At 41.1% G+C, this 23,870-nt stretch overlaps 1 protein-coding gene across 1 annotated transcript in view; it reads left to right on the top strand.

Annotated features, from left to right (window-relative positions):
- Positions 1-23,870, top strand: part of Megf8 (multiple EGF like domains 8) — a 221,282-nt gene that overhangs the window by 138,686 nt on the left and 58,726 nt on the right. Inside the window, exons 24-26 of the mRNA XM_050196139.2 lie at positions 10,381-10,525; positions 11,261-11,468; positions 20,250-20,464. Of these exons, the coding sequence (XP_050052096.1) occupies positions 10,381-10,525; positions 11,261-11,468; positions 20,250-20,464 (568 nt within the window). The remainder of the gene's footprint in view (positions 1-10,380; positions 10,526-11,260; positions 11,469-20,249; positions 20,465-23,870) is intronic.

The following is a 23,870-nucleotide window of genomic DNA, read 5'->3' as shown; positions in this document are numbered from 1 at the left end:
CAGGGAAAGGGAAAGGTGCGTCAGTAGACCGTCTGTCACTCTTAGTAAAAAAGAATTGAGATATCTGGAAGAAAGTGTTTCATGGTAGATTATTATTAGGTTGACAGAGAATTTTTTCTGTTGGGTTTATGGTATTTTATGTTTTGACGGAATAGTTTGATGCACATTATGACGCACTGATGTCTTCCACGTGTGTATTTTGACAAGTCACCAGGATGGCTCCTAATGCGCATGCACATCGCTTAGTTGTTGACATGTTGGCCTGTGTTGGCCGGTGTATACAAATGTGATTTCCACCAAAGTAAATCTTCAGTTGTGAGTCAACGCCAGTGTCGGGCTCTTCCTTCCCTTTGTCCTCGTCTGTTTTGCGCTGTTAATTTCCGAAACATGAACCATCCATTTCTCTCAAAAAATGACACAAAAATTACATGTATATATAATCATTGGTTGCACATTATTTTCCCAAAGTATCTTGAGCAGAGAAAAATTTTTGGGCATGTGAGGGCCGTTTGAATTTCACAAATTGGTGGAAAACCAGATGCGAAAGAAACTTCGCCAGAAATTGACTGTTTCAAGCATTCTTTCAAAATTTGTGTTCTTGCATTGTATGATCATATTAACCCTTCGAGGGTCGATTTTTTTCACCATATGCGACCGCCCAGGGTCGATTTTTTTATTGCAGATTCCAATTCTTCTTAGAGAGTTATTTCGAAAAAATTTACTGTAATTTTTCTAGAGTGACTGTAAATTGAGAAAAAATATTTTGTGTTGGTATATGTGTACTCTTCATTCATGAATAACAACAATTAAAAAGGAAATATACTTATAAGGATTGAAAATTTGATGCATTGTTATAGTTCAAGGCTTTGAAGATGCACACACAAGAATATTTCGCAAGACTCAAATGTTCCTCCTCTTACACTAATATGTACATCCATAGTGTAATCGAACTGCGTAGGTGCGCGCACTCAAGAAAACTGTGTGGTTATGTGCCCGTCAAAAAAGCAAAACGTGTGACAAACTTCCGCTAATCTTCATCTCAACGCCAACCAGACTCAATTAGTTTTCGCGAGTCTCAAAAAAAAAAAGAAGAAAGCAACGGAAATGTGTGCACGACATCATCCTTCCTATGCGCACCCCCGTGAGCACTAGACGAGCGAGAAACAAACGGTCGCCCTTTGAGAGATTAGTAACGAGATAGCCATCAGTTTCGCAAGCGCAAGAAGCCGAAACCGCCTGCAGAACAAAACCCAGACCGCCACCCGCCAATGTGCGAGTGGTAGTATATAGACGCGCTTTAGCGAACTAGCGCTAAAACAAACCATGCAACGAAAACCGAGAGACGGAGCGCGCGAAAAAAATTCCCTGTATTCCCACATAGCGGCAGCACATGACAGAAAAGAAAAAGTTAGGAAATAGATGCGCTTTTTTAAACGTACTGACAGCGTCGTAAATATACAGCATCAACCATTTTGGATTTCGTTCGTGGCGCCGTATATTTACGTCATTGACCCTCAAAGGGTTAATTTCATTATAAAGCAGTTTCACAAACTACGTACTTTGATTTTTTCAACCCCTAACACTGCGTTAAAAGTCAGCAAATTATAGTGTCTCGGTAAAATTTTTCTTAAAACACAGTCACTGAAGAAAACCTGGAAGTATTTTTGTAGAACTGTCCCTGAAATATACTATCTTCTACGATTTTATTTTTGCCTCTCTGCTGCATACAGGCTCCAAAATATAAGCCTGAATTAGGCAAGAATGGTATTTTGACCTTGGTTTAGACATTGGTAACACACTAAGGTGGTCCATTAAAAAATACACTGAAAAACGGATATAACTGAGAAGCATAATAACTTTCCCCAAGGAAATTTTAATTGAAGTAATTTGCGTTTTCATTGAGAAAAGTTATTTTGATCTTCACAAGTCCCATCATTGCAATATTTTGGTTTGTGAATCAACTTCACCTCATAGCTTATTTGCGAGAAATACAAACCAGGGTGATGCAGATGTTGGTGTGTGCGGTGCGAAATAAAATCGGTGATCACCAGGAGTTTGTAAGGATTTAAATCCTGAAGGCACGCTTGCTTAAGGTCTACCAATATTCTGCAATTCCGCAATGGGAAGTATACATATGCGGCTGCCTACACATAGAGTGACAGAGCAGGCCACAAATTGCTTTCATAAGCGTGAACTGGGAGTACCACTTGCACAACACGCATTCAGTCACCATGAAACCAGTGAAAAACAATGAATACATTTGGTGAATATTGTTGATAGGCAGCTTTATTGAGCATATTTTATAGTTCCATGATATATGTCTCTACTATTCTTCCAGCTACTTGGGGCCAGATAGACAGTAGTTGACAAAGTTTTTGTTTCGACATGCAGCACAGGGCCTTGGAGATGTCACGCCTGAATGAACCATTTTCTCAGACTACTGTTATTGTATGGCCTCATCCGCAGCTTGTTTTCAATCTGTTTTTCTTCAGTTTGTCACTACATTTTGCAAACGTGAACTTCCTCTATTGAAGTGAGGTGCAGGATGTCATTACGACAAGAAGCGTGCGGCTCGATGTCAGTTTGAAGTGGTGATACTGACGCGTTCGTTTCACAGGGATGGCTTTCAGAAACCTAGCAGAGAGCTCTGCCCTTTTTCTCAACAGTACTTCTCAGCACCCAGACGGTACTAATAACTTTAATATTATGTCAAGCCCCTGTGACGAGTTAATGCAGTGTGAGTATCTGCTCATTGTATGGACTTCGCAGTCTGGCTTTTGCTGCTGGACGCTTTACAGTTCCGCCGACATCGTCACGAGCACTCTTCCCATGGCATGTGGCGAAGAAGTTCCTCTACGCCGAGATGTTGAAATTTGTTTTGTGGTGACAGAGGTTAACAAAGTTTTTCTTGTTCTTATATTACAAAGCTGCCCCCGTCTCTGAAATATTAAATGCGCTTAATGGATGGAAGATCTTGCTTGTGTATTTTCAGTACCTGAGCTTGAAATGTGTAAACGGAGGCTGTGTCATGTTCTTATCAGTCTGAAATTACAGCAAAGCACATGACAGAAATTTGGCTGGAAGTGTTGTCTGTTTGTCAGTAACAGACAACCACTGGGTGCGGTGATGCTTGTGTGTTCACCCAGTGAAATAGCTGTAGTGTCCTGCACTAAAAAACTAGTCGCCGGCGGACGTCGAACCCACAGCCTTCGCATTACGCGTCGTGATTAACAATATTAAAACTGTATGCTGTGGATACACCACCTTTTCTTACGCAGCAAATTCACTTGGCTTGTGTTTCCCACCAACGTGCTCCCAGGTGAAATCGAAGTGTGATCCAAAATATTGTAGTGGTAGGACTCAAATGCAAAACTTTTTTTCGGTGAAGACGAAAATTGCTTTAATTAAAATTTCCGTGGTGAAAGTTATGCTTATCAATTATATCCGCTTTTCCATTGATTTTTTTATGGACCACATTAGTGGGTTACCAACAACTAAAACAGGCCAAGATAGCGTGTTTTGCCAAATTCAGGCTTTTATTTCTGAGCCTGTGCGTAGGAAACGTAGGAAATAGGCAAAAATATAATTTTACAATATATTAAGTTTTAGGGACACTTCTATGAAAATTATTCTAGGTTTTCTTCCGTGACTGTATTGTGTGAAAATTTTCGCAAAAATGCTATACTTGTGCATTTTCACTTCGGTTACCAAAGATTGAAAAACATAAAAGTATTTTGTGAAACTGTTTTGAGTCTATACGAGAATGCAAAGCTTGAAAGAATGCGCAAAACGGTTGATTTTTGAAAAACTATTTTTTCACCCCTGGATTTCCACCATTTTATGAAGTTCAGTGGCCCTCATGTACCTAAAAATGTTTTATGCTTAAAATGTTTCGTAAAAATAATGTGAAAATAATGCTTATATACATGTACTTCAGAAATTTTTTGAAAGTAATGGATATTGCTCAAGCGCCACGGTTTGGATAGTTGGCGTGAATTGACCCCATTACAGTTGAACCTCCTTATAACGAAGTTGCATCAAGCAAGAAAATGCCTTCGTTATATCCGATATTCATTATAAGCATACACGCAAATATTTCAAAAAGAAACAGAATCGAGATCAGGTCTATGCAAAAGGAATGCAAGCAGAATGCCACCGACAGGCCAGCAAAGGGTCTCCGGCAGATTTTGGTGACCCTGTCGACCTTTTGCCGTGTCAATACGATGCAAGGGAACAACAATTAATTACATGCATACACTCTGCACCGCTGTGAATACGCAACTGTGCAAATGGTGTTATCCTGCGGGATCAACAAATTGGCACGGTCAATTTTTCGACTGTGGTCCAACCAAGCCAAGTTGCTAGCCAAAACGTACACACTGCAGACAGACTTTTTCGACAAGAAGGGGACTGCATGTGGATCCGTACTTTGCTGCTATAACCATCAGTCTAGCCCATGTGTCTGCTCTCGCGTTTGACGTTTTGTCTCATGCAAACAAAAATTTACTTCGCAATAACCAATACCATGTTGGATGCCACATCTTCTATTTCATTATAGCAGGGGGATACTGCATTGAAATAAAGCATGACCAATCAAATTTTATATTTACTTTGTTATATGCAGTAAATCATTAATCAATCTTCGTTATACAGTCAAACCTCGATATGACGAACCTCAATTTAACGAAATTCACAATGTAACAAAATATTTTCATTCCCATATCTTAGTTGCTCGTAAACTATTTATTTTACGCAATTTAACGAAGTAATTTCATGACACGGTTTTGGTTTGACAAAGTTTTCAGCCATTTCAAGCATGCACTTGGAGCGTATATGTCTAGTAAATCTAGCAAAAGACTATAAAAATGTCGGTTGAGACAAAAGTTATTTCAAGCGTCGTTTTGCTTGAAAAGTTTGAGCAGTCGAGCCACTATCAAAGCGCACATGCCAGGACGTGATGGGGAGGAAATACCGCTGCTACATTTGTCGCATTGGTAAACAACTGCTGTTGGTGTGCGTGGCAGCTCAGAGAGCTTGAAGAAGCACGAGGGCTGATGATTCCTTCTGTGCAAAGGGGATGGGGAAGGAGTGAACACACGGTAACGTGATCAAGTATGTGCTGGGTGGGGTCGGGCAGATGGGGGGCGGGGGCCAAAAAACGAGCTGAAATGGTTGGTGCCCTGTGCATTTTGTTGTTCCTGTGCATCTAGTGATGGCGGTCATATAATCTCAAGTTTCCAAGAGACGGTGTGATGCGCTCGCTCGCATTGTGACTGCAAGTTCATGGTCATCGAGTGAGACCTGTTGTTGATGTTTGTCTGAGCACACGTGACACCGATAAAACTACGAACCTTACTTCATGTAGCTGTCTCCTTGCTGTCGCCATCAATGCTCCGTCTTTCTGAAGAAACTGTGACTTTTCTTTCGTTTCCTTTTTTTTTTGGTTCAGGATGGATATCCATATTGTCTTGCACTTTTGTTTTTAATCTGTGAGCGCCGGCTGCCGGCACTAAGCGTGGCAAGTTATGGCAACCAAGATCTACAGCACCGCACAACACAAATCTCAGACGCCATGAGCCACGTCGATGCACTGCGCTTGGCACAATCTGCATCACATACACTGGCGCTCATAACCGCGCTATTATGGTTCGACCTTCTTGCAAGTCGTTTGTAAGTGTTTACTAACAAGGTACTTATGCACCAGGAATGCTCTGGGAATTTGTGAAGTCGTTTTTAAGGCTGAAGCTTTAAAACCTTGAATTAATGAAGTTTGAGGTTTAACAAAGGTTTTTGCTGGAAGTACAACTTCGTTATATTGAAGTCCGACGGGATTGTGGTTCAATTTATATGCAAATAGATACATACATAAACAGCATAATAGAAATTAAGTAACAGTATACACAGTGTTGTCGTTTTAGAAATATTGTCACTAGATTTAGCGAGCATTTCTTCTATTTAGCCATCAGCTACCTTTTTTATCAATGTGACAGCACAATTGCCAACATTTCAGCCGCAACAATGTTAACAAATTTGCTTCGAAAATTATCCTCTAGAATGCACTTTATTATTCCAAAGCTACAAAAATTTTGCAATTTCGTCCGAAAGGTGAAATATTGATTGCGATAGCAAATTATTAGACAGCTACAGTAGCACTTCGTTCATACGTTTTGGAACAAGATGAGCGGAAAAAAACATACTAATCTAGGAAATGTACGATACGGTCACTAAAAAATTCTGCAGACTCAACTGTAGTTGACACCTATGCAATGCAAAGTGTTGCGCGAACGATTGCACAAACTGATATGGCACGAGACGCCGATGCGCGCTGATCTGGTGGGGCCCGAGTGGCCTGTGACATGCATTGTTGTCTTTGCGGCTGCAAGCTTACATTTGCACTTTTTGAATTTGGCCTGGTTCAGCAGCTTCTTCGGACATGCACTCTGGTGGGAAAATTAACGTGCCCAATTCGTCAGTATCAATGTGGCACAAGAAGCTGACACGCATTGAGCTCATGGGGCCTCTGGAGCCCGAGCGACCCGAGATGCGCATTGTTTCAAGACGGGCACAGGAAAACGAAATGAAATCAAGCTGGTGATCAACGCTGGAATATGATGCCATGGTTCCGCTAGAGCGAAACATGACACTCACTTCGCATTGCCTGCAGCAGGGAACAACGGCACGTTTGGGTTATCGCCTGTTAAAAGCATGGAGTACACTTCCAACAGATAGATGAAGGTGCTTAATACAAAGGATTGGCAGCGATAGCTGTGAATGGCGACATGCGACGACTCACAAGAAGATTTGCTGGTACCAGAATAGGAAACCGAGTGCGTGGCAGCATTTTCACATGACACAGGTAGGCAAGTACTGCAGGGAAGCTGCCATTGTGGGCGTCTACTGCTCGCAGTCGTATGTGCCTTGCACCACTTCTTGTTTACATGGGATTTGGCAGCCATAAAACGTATCATACGATCGCACTTTGGTGATATGCTAGACGTTGGTGCTGAAAAATCGCGTTTTCCATTAATGTAATAATTGTTAAGAAAGAAGGGTAACCACATTGGGTCTTGGGGCTGGAGTAAAAGAGATGCGCACTAACCTGCCCCCTTCTCCACACCTTCTAGCGCACACACATCTCCCCACTCCCCTTCTCCCCTTGCGCGTGTGAGAAGATGGTGGGAACCCTCCCCGCCTTCCTCCTTTGTGCACACAAGAAGACGCAGTCACACCAAGCCACCATCCTCCTCGGCTTACCCTTGCATGCTTCCCCTCGCACCTACAGCATAGGGCGTGTGGCCATGGTCTTATCACACTTGGACTTTATTCAGAACATCACGACAACGGTGGTGGAAATTCGCCTGGAGTGTCCATATAATTCTATCGCAATAAAGGGTGGCAGAAATTGACTCTATGATGCGCGGGCCTCGTGATCATAATGAAGCAACTATGATCTGCACCCACAGAAGCCATACACTGAAGTCAAGTGTGCCGAGGTAAACAGGCTTCACATGGTGCTCATGCACTCTTTTTTTTTCATCCTTTATAAGACTCATTGGAATAGGTCTTAGCACTGTGGGTGCTGCAGTTTCACTTGTCATTTTCGGCTGGTCATTTCGGAGTGCTCCAGACCACTCTTGCGAGCAGCATTGTCTTGAACTGGTCGAAAGAGAGTGCTCAATTCGCTCCGGCCGGTTCTTTTCAATCGCTCTTCTCCCACATTGAGCGCTCTCATGTCCTCTGAGCCTCATTGTCACAGCAGTCGTTGAGATTGAGAGCGTTTTCCACCACGTCATCACAACGCAGCATTGCTGCTGTTGGCTACAGTCCATCGTAACCTATTCCACTGCATGCTGGCGTCTCAACAAACGCTTGTTTTCTCCAGCGCATGGCCATCTTTTCTAGCAGCGTCGTGAGTTTTGGTTAGGTGAAATCTGACTTTTTCTGTAGTAACATGGTTTCGCTTGTCATTTCCTCCTCCGAGAGTGAATCACACTGAATTGAGTTTAAGAAAAGCTGTATCTGTCTAACTCGAGTCCGAGGATGGAGGCAACTAGTCGAAGATATCATAAATATGTTTCATTGGTCGATATTTGCTAGTATAGCAGCAAATAATTTAGAAAACGTGATGCAATCAATTTTATGGACAGAGTTAGAATGCAGCAGGTGAATAATATGGCACATCAATGTAGAAGTGCATATATATCGGAGCAGCTGCACTCATTCATGCAAATCTGAAGGCACCGCCTCAATTTCTCACGGATTTCTGGCAAACCAATACTGTGCAGAGCTTTCAGAGGAACCAGTGGGTGGCAACATAATACTTAACCTGTATAGAGGTTACATAATTGTCATTATCATGTTAACAATGTGATCAAGGTTGTGTCACATAATTCTTTCACAAGCGCTGAAAATGAGAAAATTTGCAGGCATAATGTGTACCACGTGCATCCTCATGCTAGGAAAGTCAGGTGACCCGCATTGCTTTGAACCATGCTGGATTTTTTTATCTTAAAATCTAAAGGTAAACATAGGATTTCAACTGTTATCATGCATCCTTTTTAATACATGAGTAACGTAAATGTTCTCTACACCCTTCTGGTAATTATTCACTGTTCGTTCCTCACCTGCATGGACAGTAGACAAATGTGAAATGTTTCGGAAGATGTGTTACACCATGTTAACCCATATTGTAGTGTTCCAAAAATGTCTACATTATATACAATTCTCTTGATAGTCTTAGCAACAAATTTAGTGACTTTAGCAAAAATTGACTTCTTTGTCTCGGTATAGCGACACGTTCGAAAAAAAGTTGTTAACACTAACTATACACAACTTTGAATTGCAAAAAAAAAACAAAAGAACCAAAAGAAAAGAAAATTGTGCAACAAAAGCAACACATATATGACAGAACCAGCAATAAACATGATGTGAAGTTAGCTTTGGCTTGATAATAAATAGATTTACATCTTCTGCTTATTGTTCTTCTTGTAAACTTTACTATAACACTATAAATGGTTTCATCAAACAAATTGATTGCTAAGGATATTGGCTTAGGAAATGTGAAATTTCAATAGCTAATTTTGTGTGCCGTAGTTAGTATGAAGTCTGTCTTTTCTGTGATTGTTATGTCAGCAAATTATGGCTGGTATTCCTCAGGGATATACTGAAAAAGAATCATATGGATTAGATTTGATTTGGTGATAAATTGCCCTTGCTGATTTTTATTTATGACATTATTAATTATTAGTAATTCATGCTTTCTAAAAACATGTGCTAAATGAGAGTGATATGACACCCGTTCAACCAATCACAGAGCTCTTTCTTAATATACGCATGTGGTCTAGGTTAGTTGCTATGGTTTCCCCGTAAGAAGGCGATAATGAAGGTGTGGACAGACTGTTGCATATTAAGCTGCTTTTTTGACCATATCAGTAACAAGTTGCTTAAGTGCAAATTAAATAAGTAGCACAGTCAGTAGGTTGTCCCTCGAAAGCAATAGCGGTTTCGTTTTCAAGTGCCTTATTATGTCGACAAAATGTAAAATACTTTATTTTCTTAACATGAAAAATAAAAATTCAGCCTAGTATTTGCTATGAGCCATGGACATAAATTCTGCTACCAAGTATTAACCTGCGACTGAGCATCAAAAGCCACCCCAGAGAAATACATTTGTGTCACCAGCATACAAAATAATGTCTTGTGATAGCAATATGCGTACGATGTCGTTGATGTATGTAAATACAGGGTGCTTAAAAAAATGCATTCGAATCTTCTTGTAAATATGGTAGACACAATAATTAAGCAATTTTTTCAAGGTTGCTTTTAGTGCAGTGGTGTGCACTCAAATGTGACTGGAGGCAGTAATTAGACTAGTGATTATGAATATTAAGCCACTTAACCTTTTAGCCAGAAAAGTTGGACAATTGATCCCAATTAAAGACTTGAAGCCCCTTACCCATTTTATTTATATTCAGTACCAAACACGCATTAGGCTGATGCTGCTCATTTCTGCTGCATAATGTATTCCAGCCAATTTCACCTGAAAGCTGAAACTGAACTGCCAAAGAGTCCATTTGTCACGTCCTTAGCAGACTTTCAAGGGAGACATGACTGCTTAAATTTCATCATTAAGCAAAAGTGAAGCAAGCAGTGTCACGGCTCGATAAGGACTTATGTGGTATAATATAAGAATGTTTGTTATACCAAATGGGTACACAGCAAAAACATTAGTCATTGTTGGCTGGAAGACTCCCACCCAGAAGTACTGTATTTGTTCTTCGCAGTAGGCATGCACTTAGTTGTGTCTTTGATTAAGCAAACCAACTGCAGAACTCTACAGTAGTGTTCTCAACCAACTGCTTTGAACATTTATCTAAACAGCTGCATTCATCATCGAGGAGGAACATTGGAGGTGGCTCAAGGCAAAGTCTGTGATGCAGATTGGCTTGGGAACCGCACCTGTTACCAGTACAACAACTGCGAGGATTGTGTGGCCTCATGGCCAGTACATCCCAGTGTACAGCACGTGAGTGCAACCTTTGATGTCTCTATCCACTTTTCTGGGCTATTTGAGCCCAGTCTGGGTGTTGACAAATCAAGCTGTAGGAAGTTGCACTTTTTTTTTCCTTTCTTACCCTCACAAATAAACCAATTTTACATGTTTGCCTTTCTGGTGTAGCCCAATTAAATGCATTGCTCTTTTCAATTGGTAGTGCATGTTTTCGTTTCTATTATAATTTATCTTTTCCTTAGCCACAGGACATTTCAGGTGTCCATTGAAAAGTAAGGTAGTTATGATGCCCATTGCATTTCCTTTCCCTTCCCTGTTTTTCTTCAATGAAATAAACTAAATTACCATTACTACTTAATACAAACTATCTTCCGCTCTCATGTGCAATGACACAGTTGCAATGGAACTGCATGGAGAGGCCTGCTCTTGTTCCAAGAATTCACTTTGGTCATGATGGCTGCAAAGCAAAGGAAGCCATGGAAGCTAACATTCATGGAAGAATAAAAGCCACTTCTGAGTACTGTGGCACACTTTCTATCCAGTTTGAAATAATGGATGTAAGTGGTTCGCACCTCGAGCACTAGGTGGCACTGAGTGTAATGGTCCATTGTGGTGCATACAGCTTGTCGTCAAAACTAGTCTGGAATGTGACAACCATCTTCAAACTTATCTCTCAGTATATTGATGAGTGCCTAATGAGCAAATGCGTCTTTTTTGTGTACATCTCTTTCCTCTATTCGTCTTTCACAGACATGCCAATGGTGCACAGGTTGCCGTAAAGGCCGCTGCTTCAGGGCAGGGGAGTCATCATGTGAGAAGCCCATTGGCTGTGATGGGCCCAGACACCCACTTGTTTCAGACCCTGCTCAGTGTCCACTGCGTTCTTGCCTTGCCTCAGAGTGTGAGAAGTGCAGAGACCTCGGGTCCTGCATGTGGACTCGACAAGTGGTCCGTTCAAGTGAGTACACCTGCTACTATTTGTTCACTGCCATTTGCTTGTGGGCAGATGTCATAGGCTTTGACATTTTAGGAGATAGGATTATTGGCTATAACAATTATATATGGCTACCAGGTGCGTCTGTTGAAAGGAAAAGAAAAACGAAATCCTCAAAAAGAAAAAAAAATACAGAAAAATCGCGATCCACTGCACCCACCTGCATGCTGCACCTGCCTGTGTTTCACGTACCCAGTCCGGCACGTCTTCGCCACATCGCCAGCCTTGTGCCTCTCTCTCCCATCTTTCTTCCACCCCTTCGAAACATGAATCAACTGGGCTGGCAGCGCAGTTGATTCATGACGTCAGACGTCAGAGTGGTGATGTCACAGTGGTGGAAGGGAGACAGGAGAGTGGTGCACGAGGCTGGCGATGCAGCAAAGGCATGCCCACGTGCTGCGTTCGCAAAACACAAGTTGGTGCAACTACTCAAGTTTTTTTTTTTAATTTTTTTTTCAAGGATTTCCCTTTCCTTTTGTTTTGACAGAGACACCTGGTAGCCAGATTTAATTATAGCCAATAATGCGGCATGGGAACATTGCAGTAAGCAATTTATTTTACCATAGAGCACACACAAAATTTCACCAGGGCTGCTTATTCGTAAATCCGAATATTGTCAAAACCGGTAATACTTTAAGTGAGTTTGACCGTACTTGTTTCTCTCTAATTCAAACGTTTCAGTGTTTATCCTCTGTTTCTTTTTTTTTTTTTGTGACTCAGTTATAACAATTATTGGTTATAACAATGGAATTTTCTTTGCACCTGAATATTGTTATAAATGGGTTCGACTGTATAATACATTGCAGCAGATTATCAGTGGCAGGACAGTCATGCCAATTGTGCCAAAGGGCTACATTCAGGACTTGCTGCACCTAGCTGCCCCCAAACCACAAAATTGCATCGATTGTGCCTGTAACTGCTTTGAAACTTTGAGTGCAACAACCACAGGCTCACGTCCAGACCAGTTTCAGCAGAAAGTGACAGTTATGTAGCTGAGCTCAGTTTTGTTAGTTTCATCTTCAGTTTCATCTTCAGGAAGAGGCACTTTTCATCCCGCCTTATACCATACCGACCTACGTTTGGCTGTATTCACATGCAAAAATGTACGACCTTAGTATGCACTCTGTGATGGGACCTGTGAGCACATTACCATTTTTAGTCAAAGGCCCAATAACTGCATATCTGACATCTTCATGCTTATTCCGTGAAATCCCAACACACCTATAGCAGAAAGTGCACGCAACTCTGTGAGGTCTGCAGTAGAGCCAGTAGACCAAACAAACATTGTTGACTTGGCCACCCAGTGTCAAAAAAATGGCTTGTGGTTCTTCTTAAATTAGGTTTCATGCGACAAATTTCAAACAGACACAGATTTCTTTGTGTATTTTACTGCGCAAAGCAGTTAACAGCACAAAGCTGACAACATAGTGACAATAACAACAATTGCATGACACAGACAACAAGGAAGATTGGTGTATGATGATGATGGCGGCATGCTGAATACCGTGGCACAGCTACGAAGATGAGGACAGCGTGAGGACACTTAATTGACAGACATATGAGACGGCAAAGAGCTGTATTTGTGAGAAGGCTGATAATGACTGCTGCCACTGCAAGCTACCACACTTCACTCGGTCTTGAATTAGCCCACTTTAGCAGTTACAGCTATACTAATTACCCCATTACCTTGAAATTTTGCATATCTCATCTTCAGTTCAACTGCCTCCATAGCTGTTAGCTGTTAGTGTGCCCATGAGAATTATTTAAATTTTGCACTGGTTATTAAACTAGAATGTGATGTTACGGACACACAAATTTGATTTCTTAGTACATCAGTACTTTGTGCAGTTATACTCGTTTTGCTGATTCAACCTGCGTATTTATTTTGTGTAGGTTTGTTTTTCTTGTGGTGTTATAGATGTATGAAATGGGGCCATATGTATGCATTTTAAATGCATTTGCAAAAGCTTCAAGTGGGCTGTGCATCACCTTGGAGGAACATTGTAGCAACACATCAGTTATGTTTGTGTCTGATGACATTCAAAGCCGTTTGAAGTGCTTGTGTCACAAAAAACTTCAGCAGTATTTATCAAATACTAGTCGCTTTTACTTGGCTAGGCCTATACTAAGGCTGTTTTGTGTTACAGGTTTTTGGTAAGCACTAGAAAGTCCAAGGCAGAAGCTTTTTATGTTTCATGTTTCATGTTCTTTACTGGTCCCCGATAAATCTAAGCACTTGTGTCAACATGTATTCATTGAAATTTAAATATTGTACTTTATTGAAACCAGACCTGCCACAATGGTTTAGTGGCTATGGCATTGTGTTGCTGAGCATGAATTTGCAAGTTCAATCTCTCAGCCATGGCGGCCTCATTCTAATAGGAGCAGAATGACAAAACGCTTGTGTTGCGCACTTTGGGTGCACTTTAAAGAGCCCCAGTTAGTTAAAATTGATCCAGAGCCCTTCACTGTAGCATCTCTATAACCCATTGTGCAGTTTTAGGGTGTTAAACTCCACAATTTAATTTTTTATTGAAACCAGTTTTATGAAAGCTGTTGGGCACCTTTTTTAAGAACACTAGAGGGGGAGGATGGGGTTAATGCTAAGGAAGTACAGTGAAATCCCTGTACTAATTTGAGTTATCCTTATTGAAATTGACAAATAATTCAAACTGCGCAGTTAGTCCTGGCAGAGTTGCATGTATTTCAATACGGAAAAATGCCTGTTAATTTGCACTCCCAAAAACTGCCCAACGGTTACTTTACTGTCCCAAGGGACAGTAAAGGCAAATATTAAGTTAAGCTAAAGTTATAGATTAGTGCTCGAGTCTCTAAGGCATCAATATTATTGCGAACAGAGCTTTAGTAATCGAGAAATTTAGTAAATGCAGTACACGATTAGACTCCCTCGGGACATTCAAGTACTTGCCCGATGACGAAGGCATTCCTCATTTAAATTCTGTCACTACCGTAAAATTCTGAGCAAGCACCCCTACCCATGCAAGTGCTCCCCCCCCCCCTCTCCCTACCTCCACTTCCGAGTGATTTGCAATTGGCACCAACTACCGGGCAAGCGCCCCCTCCCTTTCTTCACCCTGTTTACTGCTTCGTGCATTTTCACCAGACCGCTTCGCTTGCTTTTTGTCAGCTTTTTACGAAATTGCATATTAAATTACGTAAAATGACACAATTTAGTGAGAAAGAAATTTAGTGTTTCGCCGCACTTCTGCTGAAGCTGCCCGATAGTTCACCGTAGCCGGGTAGTTGCATAGCCATACTCATGCCATAGCCTTCGTCAGCTGCCATTTTGGTAAAATGTGTGAAGTCGGAGTCCGACTTGCCGCATGCGACAATTCAGGGCACATGGTACGAATGAGCAGCGCGTAGCTCCGCCCAGAACTGGTGCCCCTGCATGGACGCTCGGAATGACGTCACAAATAAAGTGAAAACAGACGTATTTGCACAGATCTCTCGTTTTAAACAAAAGATGTCAATGTAAACGCGATGATGCTAGTATCGTCAACATGTTTGCGCAAGGTCATGTTCGCAGTATCGGCTTCATTGACAGCCGCCGATGACTAGGAGCCGGCAGACTTAGCCTGCTGGGCCATCGGATCAGAGACTGGTGGCGCTTGTGACACGATCACATGCAGCTCGTAATAAAGCACCTATGTTGGTCAGCACGTGTTCACAATTATATTGAGCTTAAATTGCAATACATTTGATTTTATCGACACCGATGGAAGCAAACGAGCAAGCTAGGCGAGTCTGCGATCGCTGGAACACGGTGTAGGCTTAGCTCGCTGGCCACCGGATCCGGGGCAGACAGCGCTTGAATTTCGGTCCACAACCGAGCAAGGGCCCCCTCGCAAGCTTAATTGGATTGATTATCTTTCACCATAGAGGGGGCACTTGCTCGGAATTTTACTGTAGTACTTAACCACTCGTTATAAAAACATCATTGTATTGCATTATAAGACAAAAGAAAATGCTAATTGTCCCGTTCTGTTTAATTTTTAGAAAAAAAAGAACTCATTGACAATGATGTGGGCGGTCAAAAGGTTTCGTTTTCGTCCACGCTTCGAGTTTCAGTAGTTTCGTTATTGCATAGTGCTGCACGGGTTTTCCTGGCTCGTGAAACTCGCGCAAACTGCAAGTAGCAGAGAATTTCACGTCCATGTGATGTCATGGGATTCCCGAACGGTCCATGCCACTTGACCAAACGCAGCTACAGTGGCGAATCTAATGCTTTGTCTTGACTCGATTTCTCTATGGCCGCGCATTTGCATTGTGTACAAAAAACCGTACCGCTGTCTGTCAGGCGCCATTTTACTCACCAAGGGCAGCAAAGGGTAGTGATGGCATATGCAATGTCACCACTCCCTGGTTGTGTGGTGGGAGATTTTAATTGCGATAAAGGTATTAGGACCTTTCAGATGCTATTTACTCATAAACAAAGTTTTTTCTTGGCACAAAACAAGTGCTGTGAGGTTTCTGGAATGATATTTAAACAGTCCACGTAGACTTAGCATTTGCCTTTAGTGTCCCTTTTAAATGACATGTCTCACTCCCATAGGCTGCCTTTCAGAAAAACATAGCCTATAGATTATAGTCCGATGCATCACTAGACATCGTAATGTCGTGTACCATGAGAGTTTAGCATTTTAGCTTTGCACGATACTTTGCTGTGATAGATGATACATTATGCCTACAGCGTTGTTGTGGACCTACTACAGAACTGAGGTAACATGCCACATGCTCAGTGTTTTAGCATGCCATCATTACGTATCATGCTTCACCGGATCAGTGAATTAACGATGCAGAGGAGAATTGGGCTTTTCTATGTGGCCAATGCATGACCAGTGCTAAATGCTGTGGCCCCATCGAATATGTAGAAATAAAAACACTTATGTAGCTCGTTGGCGTCTTAGGCGTAACAGCTTTAAAGCAAATAGTTGATTTGAAAAATAATGACAATACGTCACAATACTTTGTCCTCGGCGTGAGAGGCTACGTGATGGCCAATTTTACCATTTATTTCTTGCTGTCATAACTGAGAGCAAATAGCAAGAGTGAATTCAGATTGGAACGGGTAGCCTAGGCACTGTCATATTGTTGTGCAATTGCACACATTTGCCAGCGCTAGCCTCCGCTATCACTGTGATTCACTGGTGCACATCGGTGTGTTTATCCTTCTCTTTGCTTTCCATGATTTAATTAATTCCACTTGCTCAGTTATCCATCATATCATGAGAAGACAATAAACAAAGACACCAAGGAAAACATAGGGTAAATTACTTGTATTTACTAATGGAATTAAAGAAATTATAAATTAATGGCAGTGAAAGTGGATGAAAAAACAACTTGCCGCAAGTGGGGAATGATCCCGCATCTTCACATTACGCATGCGATGCTCTAACCAATTGAGCTACCGCAGCGCGATTTCCCCAAACACTTTCTTGGGTATCTATGTGTTACTACTAGAAGGGTAAAAGCAGACAAATTTAGGCTGGTACTTGCAAACAAATATGCGGCCTTAGAACAGAGAGATGATGATGATGACATAGAGGTAATAAATGAAACTGTAAGGAGGCTGGCTTCAGAGGCAGCAATTGAAGTGGGAGGCAAGGCACAAAGGCAACCAGTAGGCAAGCTCTCCCAAGTAACAAAGGACCTAATAAAGAAACGACAAAGAATGAAAGTGTCAAACTCAAGAGATCAGATAGAATTTGCGAAACTGTCAAAACTTATCAACAAGGCGAAAATAAGTGATATTCGAAATTATAAAGTGAGAAAGACTGAAGAAGCCGTAAAAAATGGACGCAGCCTGAAATCAGTGAGAAGGAAACTTGGCATAGAACAGACCAAGATGTATGCACTGAAAGATAAGCAGGGTAATATCATCAGCAATCTCAAAGGTATAATAAAAGCATCGGAAGAATTGTATACTAACCTGTACAGTACCCAGAGGACTCGGGAGTACTCTATTCGAAACAATAATGAACTGGATGCAGAAACTCCTCCTATAACTAAAGATGAGGTCAGAAGGGCCTTGCACGACATGAAACAGGGAAAAGTGTCAGGAGAAGATGGAATAACAGTCGATTTAATCAAATATGGAGGAAACATAATGCTAGAAAAACTGGCAGCTCTCTATACGAAGTGTCTATCGACTGCAAGGATCCCAGAAAACTGAAAGAATGCAAACATTATACTAATCCACAAAAAGGGAGACATTAAAGAACTGAAAAAGTATAGGCCCATTAGCTTACTCCCAGTATTATGTAAAATATTTACCAAAATAATCTCCAATAGAATAAGGCCAACACTGGACTTTAGTCAACCAAGGGAACAGGCTGGCTTCAGGAAGAGATACTTGATAATGGATCACATCCATGTCATTAATGAGGTTATCGAGAAATCCGCAGATTTCAATAAGCCTCTCTATATGGCTTTCATAGATTACGAAAAAGGATTTGATTCAGTAGAGATACCAGCAGTCATAGAGGCATTGCATAATCAAGGAGTACAGACTGCTTACGTAAATACCCTGGAAAATATCTAGAAAGAGACCTTAATTCTACGCAAGAAAAGTAGGAAGATACCTATAAAGAAAGGGGTCAGACAAGGAGACGCAATCTATCCAATGCTATTCACTGCGTGCTTGTAAGAAGTATTCAAACTATTAAACTGGGGAGGTTTAGGAGTAAGGATCGACGGCGAATACCTCAGCAACGTTCGGTTTGCTGATGACATTGTTCTATTCAGCAACACTGCGGACGAGTTACAACAAACGATTGAGGACCTTAACAGGGAGAGTGTAAGAGTGGGGTTGAAGACTAATATGCAGAAGGCAAAGATAATGATAAATAACCAGGTAAGGGAACAAGAGTTCAGGATCGCAAGTCAGCCTCTAGAGTCTGTGAAGGAGTACGTTTACCTAGGTCAACTAATCACAGGGAACCTGGACCATGAGAAGGAAATTCACAGAAGAATAAAAATGGGTTGGATCACATACTTCATTGATTGCTTTCTTCATAGGGAATGGCACTTTTCACCTCTTCAATTTACGAATGAAGCCTGTACTGGGGAAAATATGGCAATTGCTTTTTTGACCCTTTTGTTTGAAATTGTGGGCACAGTTATTAGCATTGCATGTTGTATTGAAAATGACTACTTTGCATTTTTTCGTCCTCTTTCTTTTTTGAGTGTTAGGGTAAAATTATCCCATCAAAATTTTCATATAGAATGGTAGCAGTGTTGTTTCTTTTCATTGAACTTCATTTTGTCGCCACAGACCACATAACAAATGACCCATTTCATTGTACAGTTTTATTAAAGCATAATCATCCTTGGCATTTCTATCCCAACTGTCACAATTGATTTCCACCGAGCTCAGCGATAGGCACATCATGGGCATGTTTCTGCTGCTTTCTAATCTTGTACTAGAGCTGCAAAAGTTCATGCTGAAGTGTTTCAAGAGAACAAACATAAATGGTGCATGGCATGTTGGCAAATTTATGTGAACCAAGGAAGTAGTTTCAAGCATGACATCAAAGCGCACACATGATGTGCACACGCATCATTTAAAAAAGGGCTATTTAATTTAGTGGAGCAGCTCGACAATGTGCCGATCATAACTTTGTACTGTATTTAATACATCAGTAAATATCTGACGATGTCTTCAAAATATGCTTGAGCTCACACTAGCTTATTCCAGGGGCTTCAAGAACTGCCAGATAATCCTATATAGGTTAGAGGTAAAGGGGCAATATTTTTCATGATTTGTGGTATTGGAAGTCAGAAAGTGTGAAATAATGGCTGGTAAGCTTATTAATTAATTAAAATGAATTAACTCTTGAGTCACTAACATTGTGAAACATGCTCCGACTATGGAACTGGTACCAGCCAATGCCCAAAGCATGTTAATTTACTAGTGGTCCTTGGGACTGGCATCAGTTTCAAGGTTTTTGTCCTTGAAATCTGTGGCTAAATGATGTGGTGGCTTCATGTAGCAATGTCATAAGGTGCTCAAAAGGTTTGGGGGAAAAAGCTACCCAAAATACTAGCATATCTTGCAGCCTTGGGCATTGTCTAGCAATTTGGCAGTTGCAGCATGTTGTGTAAAGTTTACCGTTTGCTTTCCAAGAGGATATCATTCAAAACACATATTTTCCCCTACACTGTCCTTTAAAGTAAGAAGTGTAATGTATTTTTCTACTAAAATTGCAATTTTACACCTATCTCATAAGTCCTGTTATATGGTGTATTACACGCATATGTTAATGTAAAGACTCATTCCATTGATAAATAAAAGAGGTATTAATAGTAATAATAATAGTAGTAATGGGATTATTTCTTATGAAGTGTAGCCTTAAGTCTGTGGCCAAATAAAAAAGAAGGAAACTTCAGTAATCTCTTTTACACTGTCTTTAGGAGTTTTCAGAAATCTTTATAAAGGCATGTGGTAGTGAATACTGATGTGTTCTGCAATCTTCTTCATGTTCAGCATACTTAAGTTAACTGCATTGATGGCATGCAATTTTGTTTCGAACATTCTCAGATAGGTTTAATCTTGCTGCTTCTGTACCAAAAAGTTTAGCCTTTGTGTCTGGTGGCAATGCTTGACATATCCAGAAATATTCTAAATTCATGCACGTTTCAGAACTGTCATGAAGGGTGTATCTCTCTGTGAATTGTTGTACAGCCGCTGATAAAAAATTGTGCTGCTGGGCTTTTGTGCAGGTGAACTTGGTCACACAGTTAATGTTCGTCCAATCTTTGACTGGACCTGTGTGGGGAGAACATTGAAGGATGCGTCGAGTTTCCCGGTGGAGTCAAATCCTCCACGGCCCTGCCCCAAGCGCTGCAGCCAGCACACATCTTGCACCGAGTGCCTTGCCAGTGCAGGAGGTGAAGGTGGCTGGCACGAGTGCCGCTGGAGCTCTGCCCTGGCTGAAGTACGTTCTCAGTCTTTGTAAGGGGAACATTTAAGCTAGTATGAGCCAAACTAGACAGGGAAAGTCATAATGTGCAGAGCCCATTGTCTCTTGTACAAGATCTTCTTGTGCTACAAATACTGTGTTGGGTGTGGACATTACATAAATGACCTCCTGTGTTAACATGACAGTAATGAGAAGGGCATCTGGCAATACATTGCAAAGAGTGTGGCGGCAAATTGAATTTTGTTGGCTGCATAGCTATTGGTAGAAATGGAGAAAATATTACTAACAAAGGAAATATAATTGAGGTAGCTGAGATGGTGTGATATACCAATACCTTGACAAGTTTCTTCGAAAATCTTGTCAGTAAGTGTATCAACCTTTTTATTCCTTTAAGAACAATGAAATTAACTGAAACAAACACTGAAATTCCTTGGATGACTAGTGACCTTTCGTATTTATCACGTCGTGTGGCCAGATTATGTTGATTGAAACGCTCTGGTGACTCAACTAAACTTATGCAATTCCATAGCACTAAAAAAGAACTCTGTTCTAAAATGGTTGCCGCGAAAGAATTTTATTACAAGGTAACCTTGCTGAATTTAATGATGGCTAATCCCCATAAATTTTGGAAAGCTATCCTACCATCTGGGTCATCCTCGGACACGTTAATAATTAACAATGTTGCAGTTTTTGGTTCACAGACAATAGCTTCTTCTTTTAACACCTACTTCCACTCTGTCTTTACGACTGATAACTCTGTAACCCCTGTTTTTTTATTCCGAACCATACCCTCCAATCGACGATATATCACTGTCTCCTGAGGGTGTACTTAACTTAATCCTAAACTTGGACACCAAGAAGTTGTGTGGTCCTGACGGTATCCTGACTGTTTTTCTTGTTCGATACTCTCTTTGGTGCAGCGGATATCTAACAATTATCTTTAGAAAATCTCTCTCAACCGCCACCCTTCCTTCCTCGCGGAAACTTGCTTCAATTCTGCCCTTATTTAAGTCGAGTAAAATGCAATTTTATCTAACTTATAGGCCAATCTCATTAAAGGGTCCCTTAGCAGGCCCCATAGCAAATTTTCGTTATATGCTGGAAGTTGTTACGTGTACTCTAGGGAGCGTTCCGCTGAAAAAAATTTTTCAGATCAGCTCATTAATAGCCAAGATTGAAATATTTCAGTGCTGCGAACCCATGATTTCAGCAGGTGGGCTCCACTGCCAAGCAAAACGCTCTCTCCACTCGCCCCGTCTAGCCTCCGCAAGCGAAATTCCTTCCCTGCTTTCTACCATACCAGACCTCATGGATCGCGTGACGCATACGTCACAGGCCCTGCCTCTTTTTTTTTTTTTTTTTTTTTCTTTGGCGTTACACACTTCCACTGATGGCGTCGCGCACAAGCTGTTGCCTCAATCGCACAGTGCACGATTTTGCGCGCTGTGCACAAGGAAACATGACTAGCGGCATAATTCAGTGCTACACGAATACTGAGGCAGAATAAGCGGATTGCAGAGCTTGATCACGCGCTGGAGCATGGTGGAAAATGGCATAGTTTTAGTACCTGCGCACGTGACTGCACAACCGTGGGAACAAGCAGACGATGTGGAAGTAAATCTCTCTTGCTTCGGTGCGAAGTCAAACAAAAAGCACACAGACATTCCATTTGTATGTTTTATTCTTTCTCTAAACTTCAATTCGTTAATTCAAGCAACAAATCACACAAATAACAGATAGTGCCTTGAATAATTCTCGAAGTCACGTGTCACGACGAGGGACATCACACTGCGAACCTGAGTACGTAGGCGTATGGACGCGAGTATGTCATCCTCCAGCTTGGAGCGCGGCGGCCACGAGGAGAAGAAAAACCAGCATTCGATTTGAAATTTCAGATCTTTCCGCGGCGCCTAGCGATGTAATACTTTGCAGACACGATCGTTATTGCGCAGTGTATACTCTACGCTTGTCAGCTCAATATGGCCAGACCTGGTGGAGGCCCTTTAACAGAACACTCATGTAAATTACTTGAACACATTATCCTTAAACATAATGTGGAATTTCTTGAAACTAACAAAATTTTATGCACTTTCCAGCATGGTTTTAGACGTGACCTTAGCACTATAACACAACTGACAGAATTCGTTCATGACATCAGCAGCTCTTTAGACATAGGTGACCAGATTGATGCTATTTTTATAGACTTTGCAAAGGCCTTCGACACTGTCTCACACCCTAAAATTATGCGCAAGCTGTTTGCTATACTAAAATATGCATCTTTGGTTGGCTGGATATAGGACTTTCTTTCCCAGTGTTCACAATATGTGTGTTTCAACTCTACTAACTCACCCTTAATGCCTGTTTCATCAGGGGCTCCCCAAGGCTCTGTACTGGATCCTCTTTTATTCTGGCTTTATATTAATGATCTCCCCATACACACCACAGTTAAAATACACCTTTTTGCAGATGATTGCATTTTATGTCATACGATTAAATCTCCGTCTGATCATGTTGTCCTTAACAATTATATAGCTGACTTCGGTAATTGGTCCAAAGCATGGCAAATGAATATCAACTTTTCCAAAACTGTCTCCATGCCCTTTACATGACGCTCATGTCCTTCCTTCTGTCCCTATGCCTTTAACAATATTACTTTAAATAGGGTCTTCGAATTCAAATATTTAGGTATCCTACTAACACTTGATTTGTCATGGTCAAAGCACATTGATGTCGCTTGTAACAAGGCCCTTAAAACACTAGGTTACTTACATTGTATTTTGCATCTTGCTCCTCAAGAAACTAAACTTCTTACATATAAAATCCTTGTTCGCCCCATCCTCGAATATGGCTGCGTTGTATGGAATCCACACAAACACTGTGATGTCAAAAAACTAGAATCAGTGCAAAAAAAGAAGGCACTGCATTTTGTTTGTAGGAGATATGACAAGGGATTTTCGCCGTCTAACTCTCTTCCCCTACTTGGCCTCACTCCTCTTGCAGAGCGCCGCAAACTTGAATGCCTAAAATTCCTTCACACGTTAATCAATTCTCCTCACCTATTCTCTCTAGATAGCTATTTGACTTTTTCCAAACCCTCATGTACGAGGAGTCACTATCCTCTAAATATCTCAACCTTTTTTGCCCGTACTGATTCCTTTAAATACAGTTTTTTTTTCCATCAACAATTGAAGTCTGGAATTCATTATGGGCAACATCCGTTCACTACCACTGAAACAATTCACGCAAGCTTGTTTATAAATGTTTGTATGTTTGTTGTTCATCCTACTCCTGCAATAGCCTCATTGAGGCTGCAGTATGTATAAATAAATAAATAAATAAATAAATAAATAAATAAAATATGGCAATATGAGTGTAAGTGTGCCATCAGTTGTCCTCAACGTTAACAAGATTATTTGAACAT

The sequence above is a fragment of the Dermacentor andersoni genome, chromosome 1 (genome assembly GCF_023375885.2).
Source record: "Dermacentor andersoni chromosome 1, qqDerAnde1_hic_scaffold, whole genome shotgun sequence".
NCBI classification, from domain to species: Eukaryota; Metazoa; Arthropoda; class Arachnida; order Ixodida; family Ixodidae; genus Dermacentor; species Dermacentor andersoni.
This window is presented reverse-complemented; position numbering and strand designations above follow the sequence as displayed.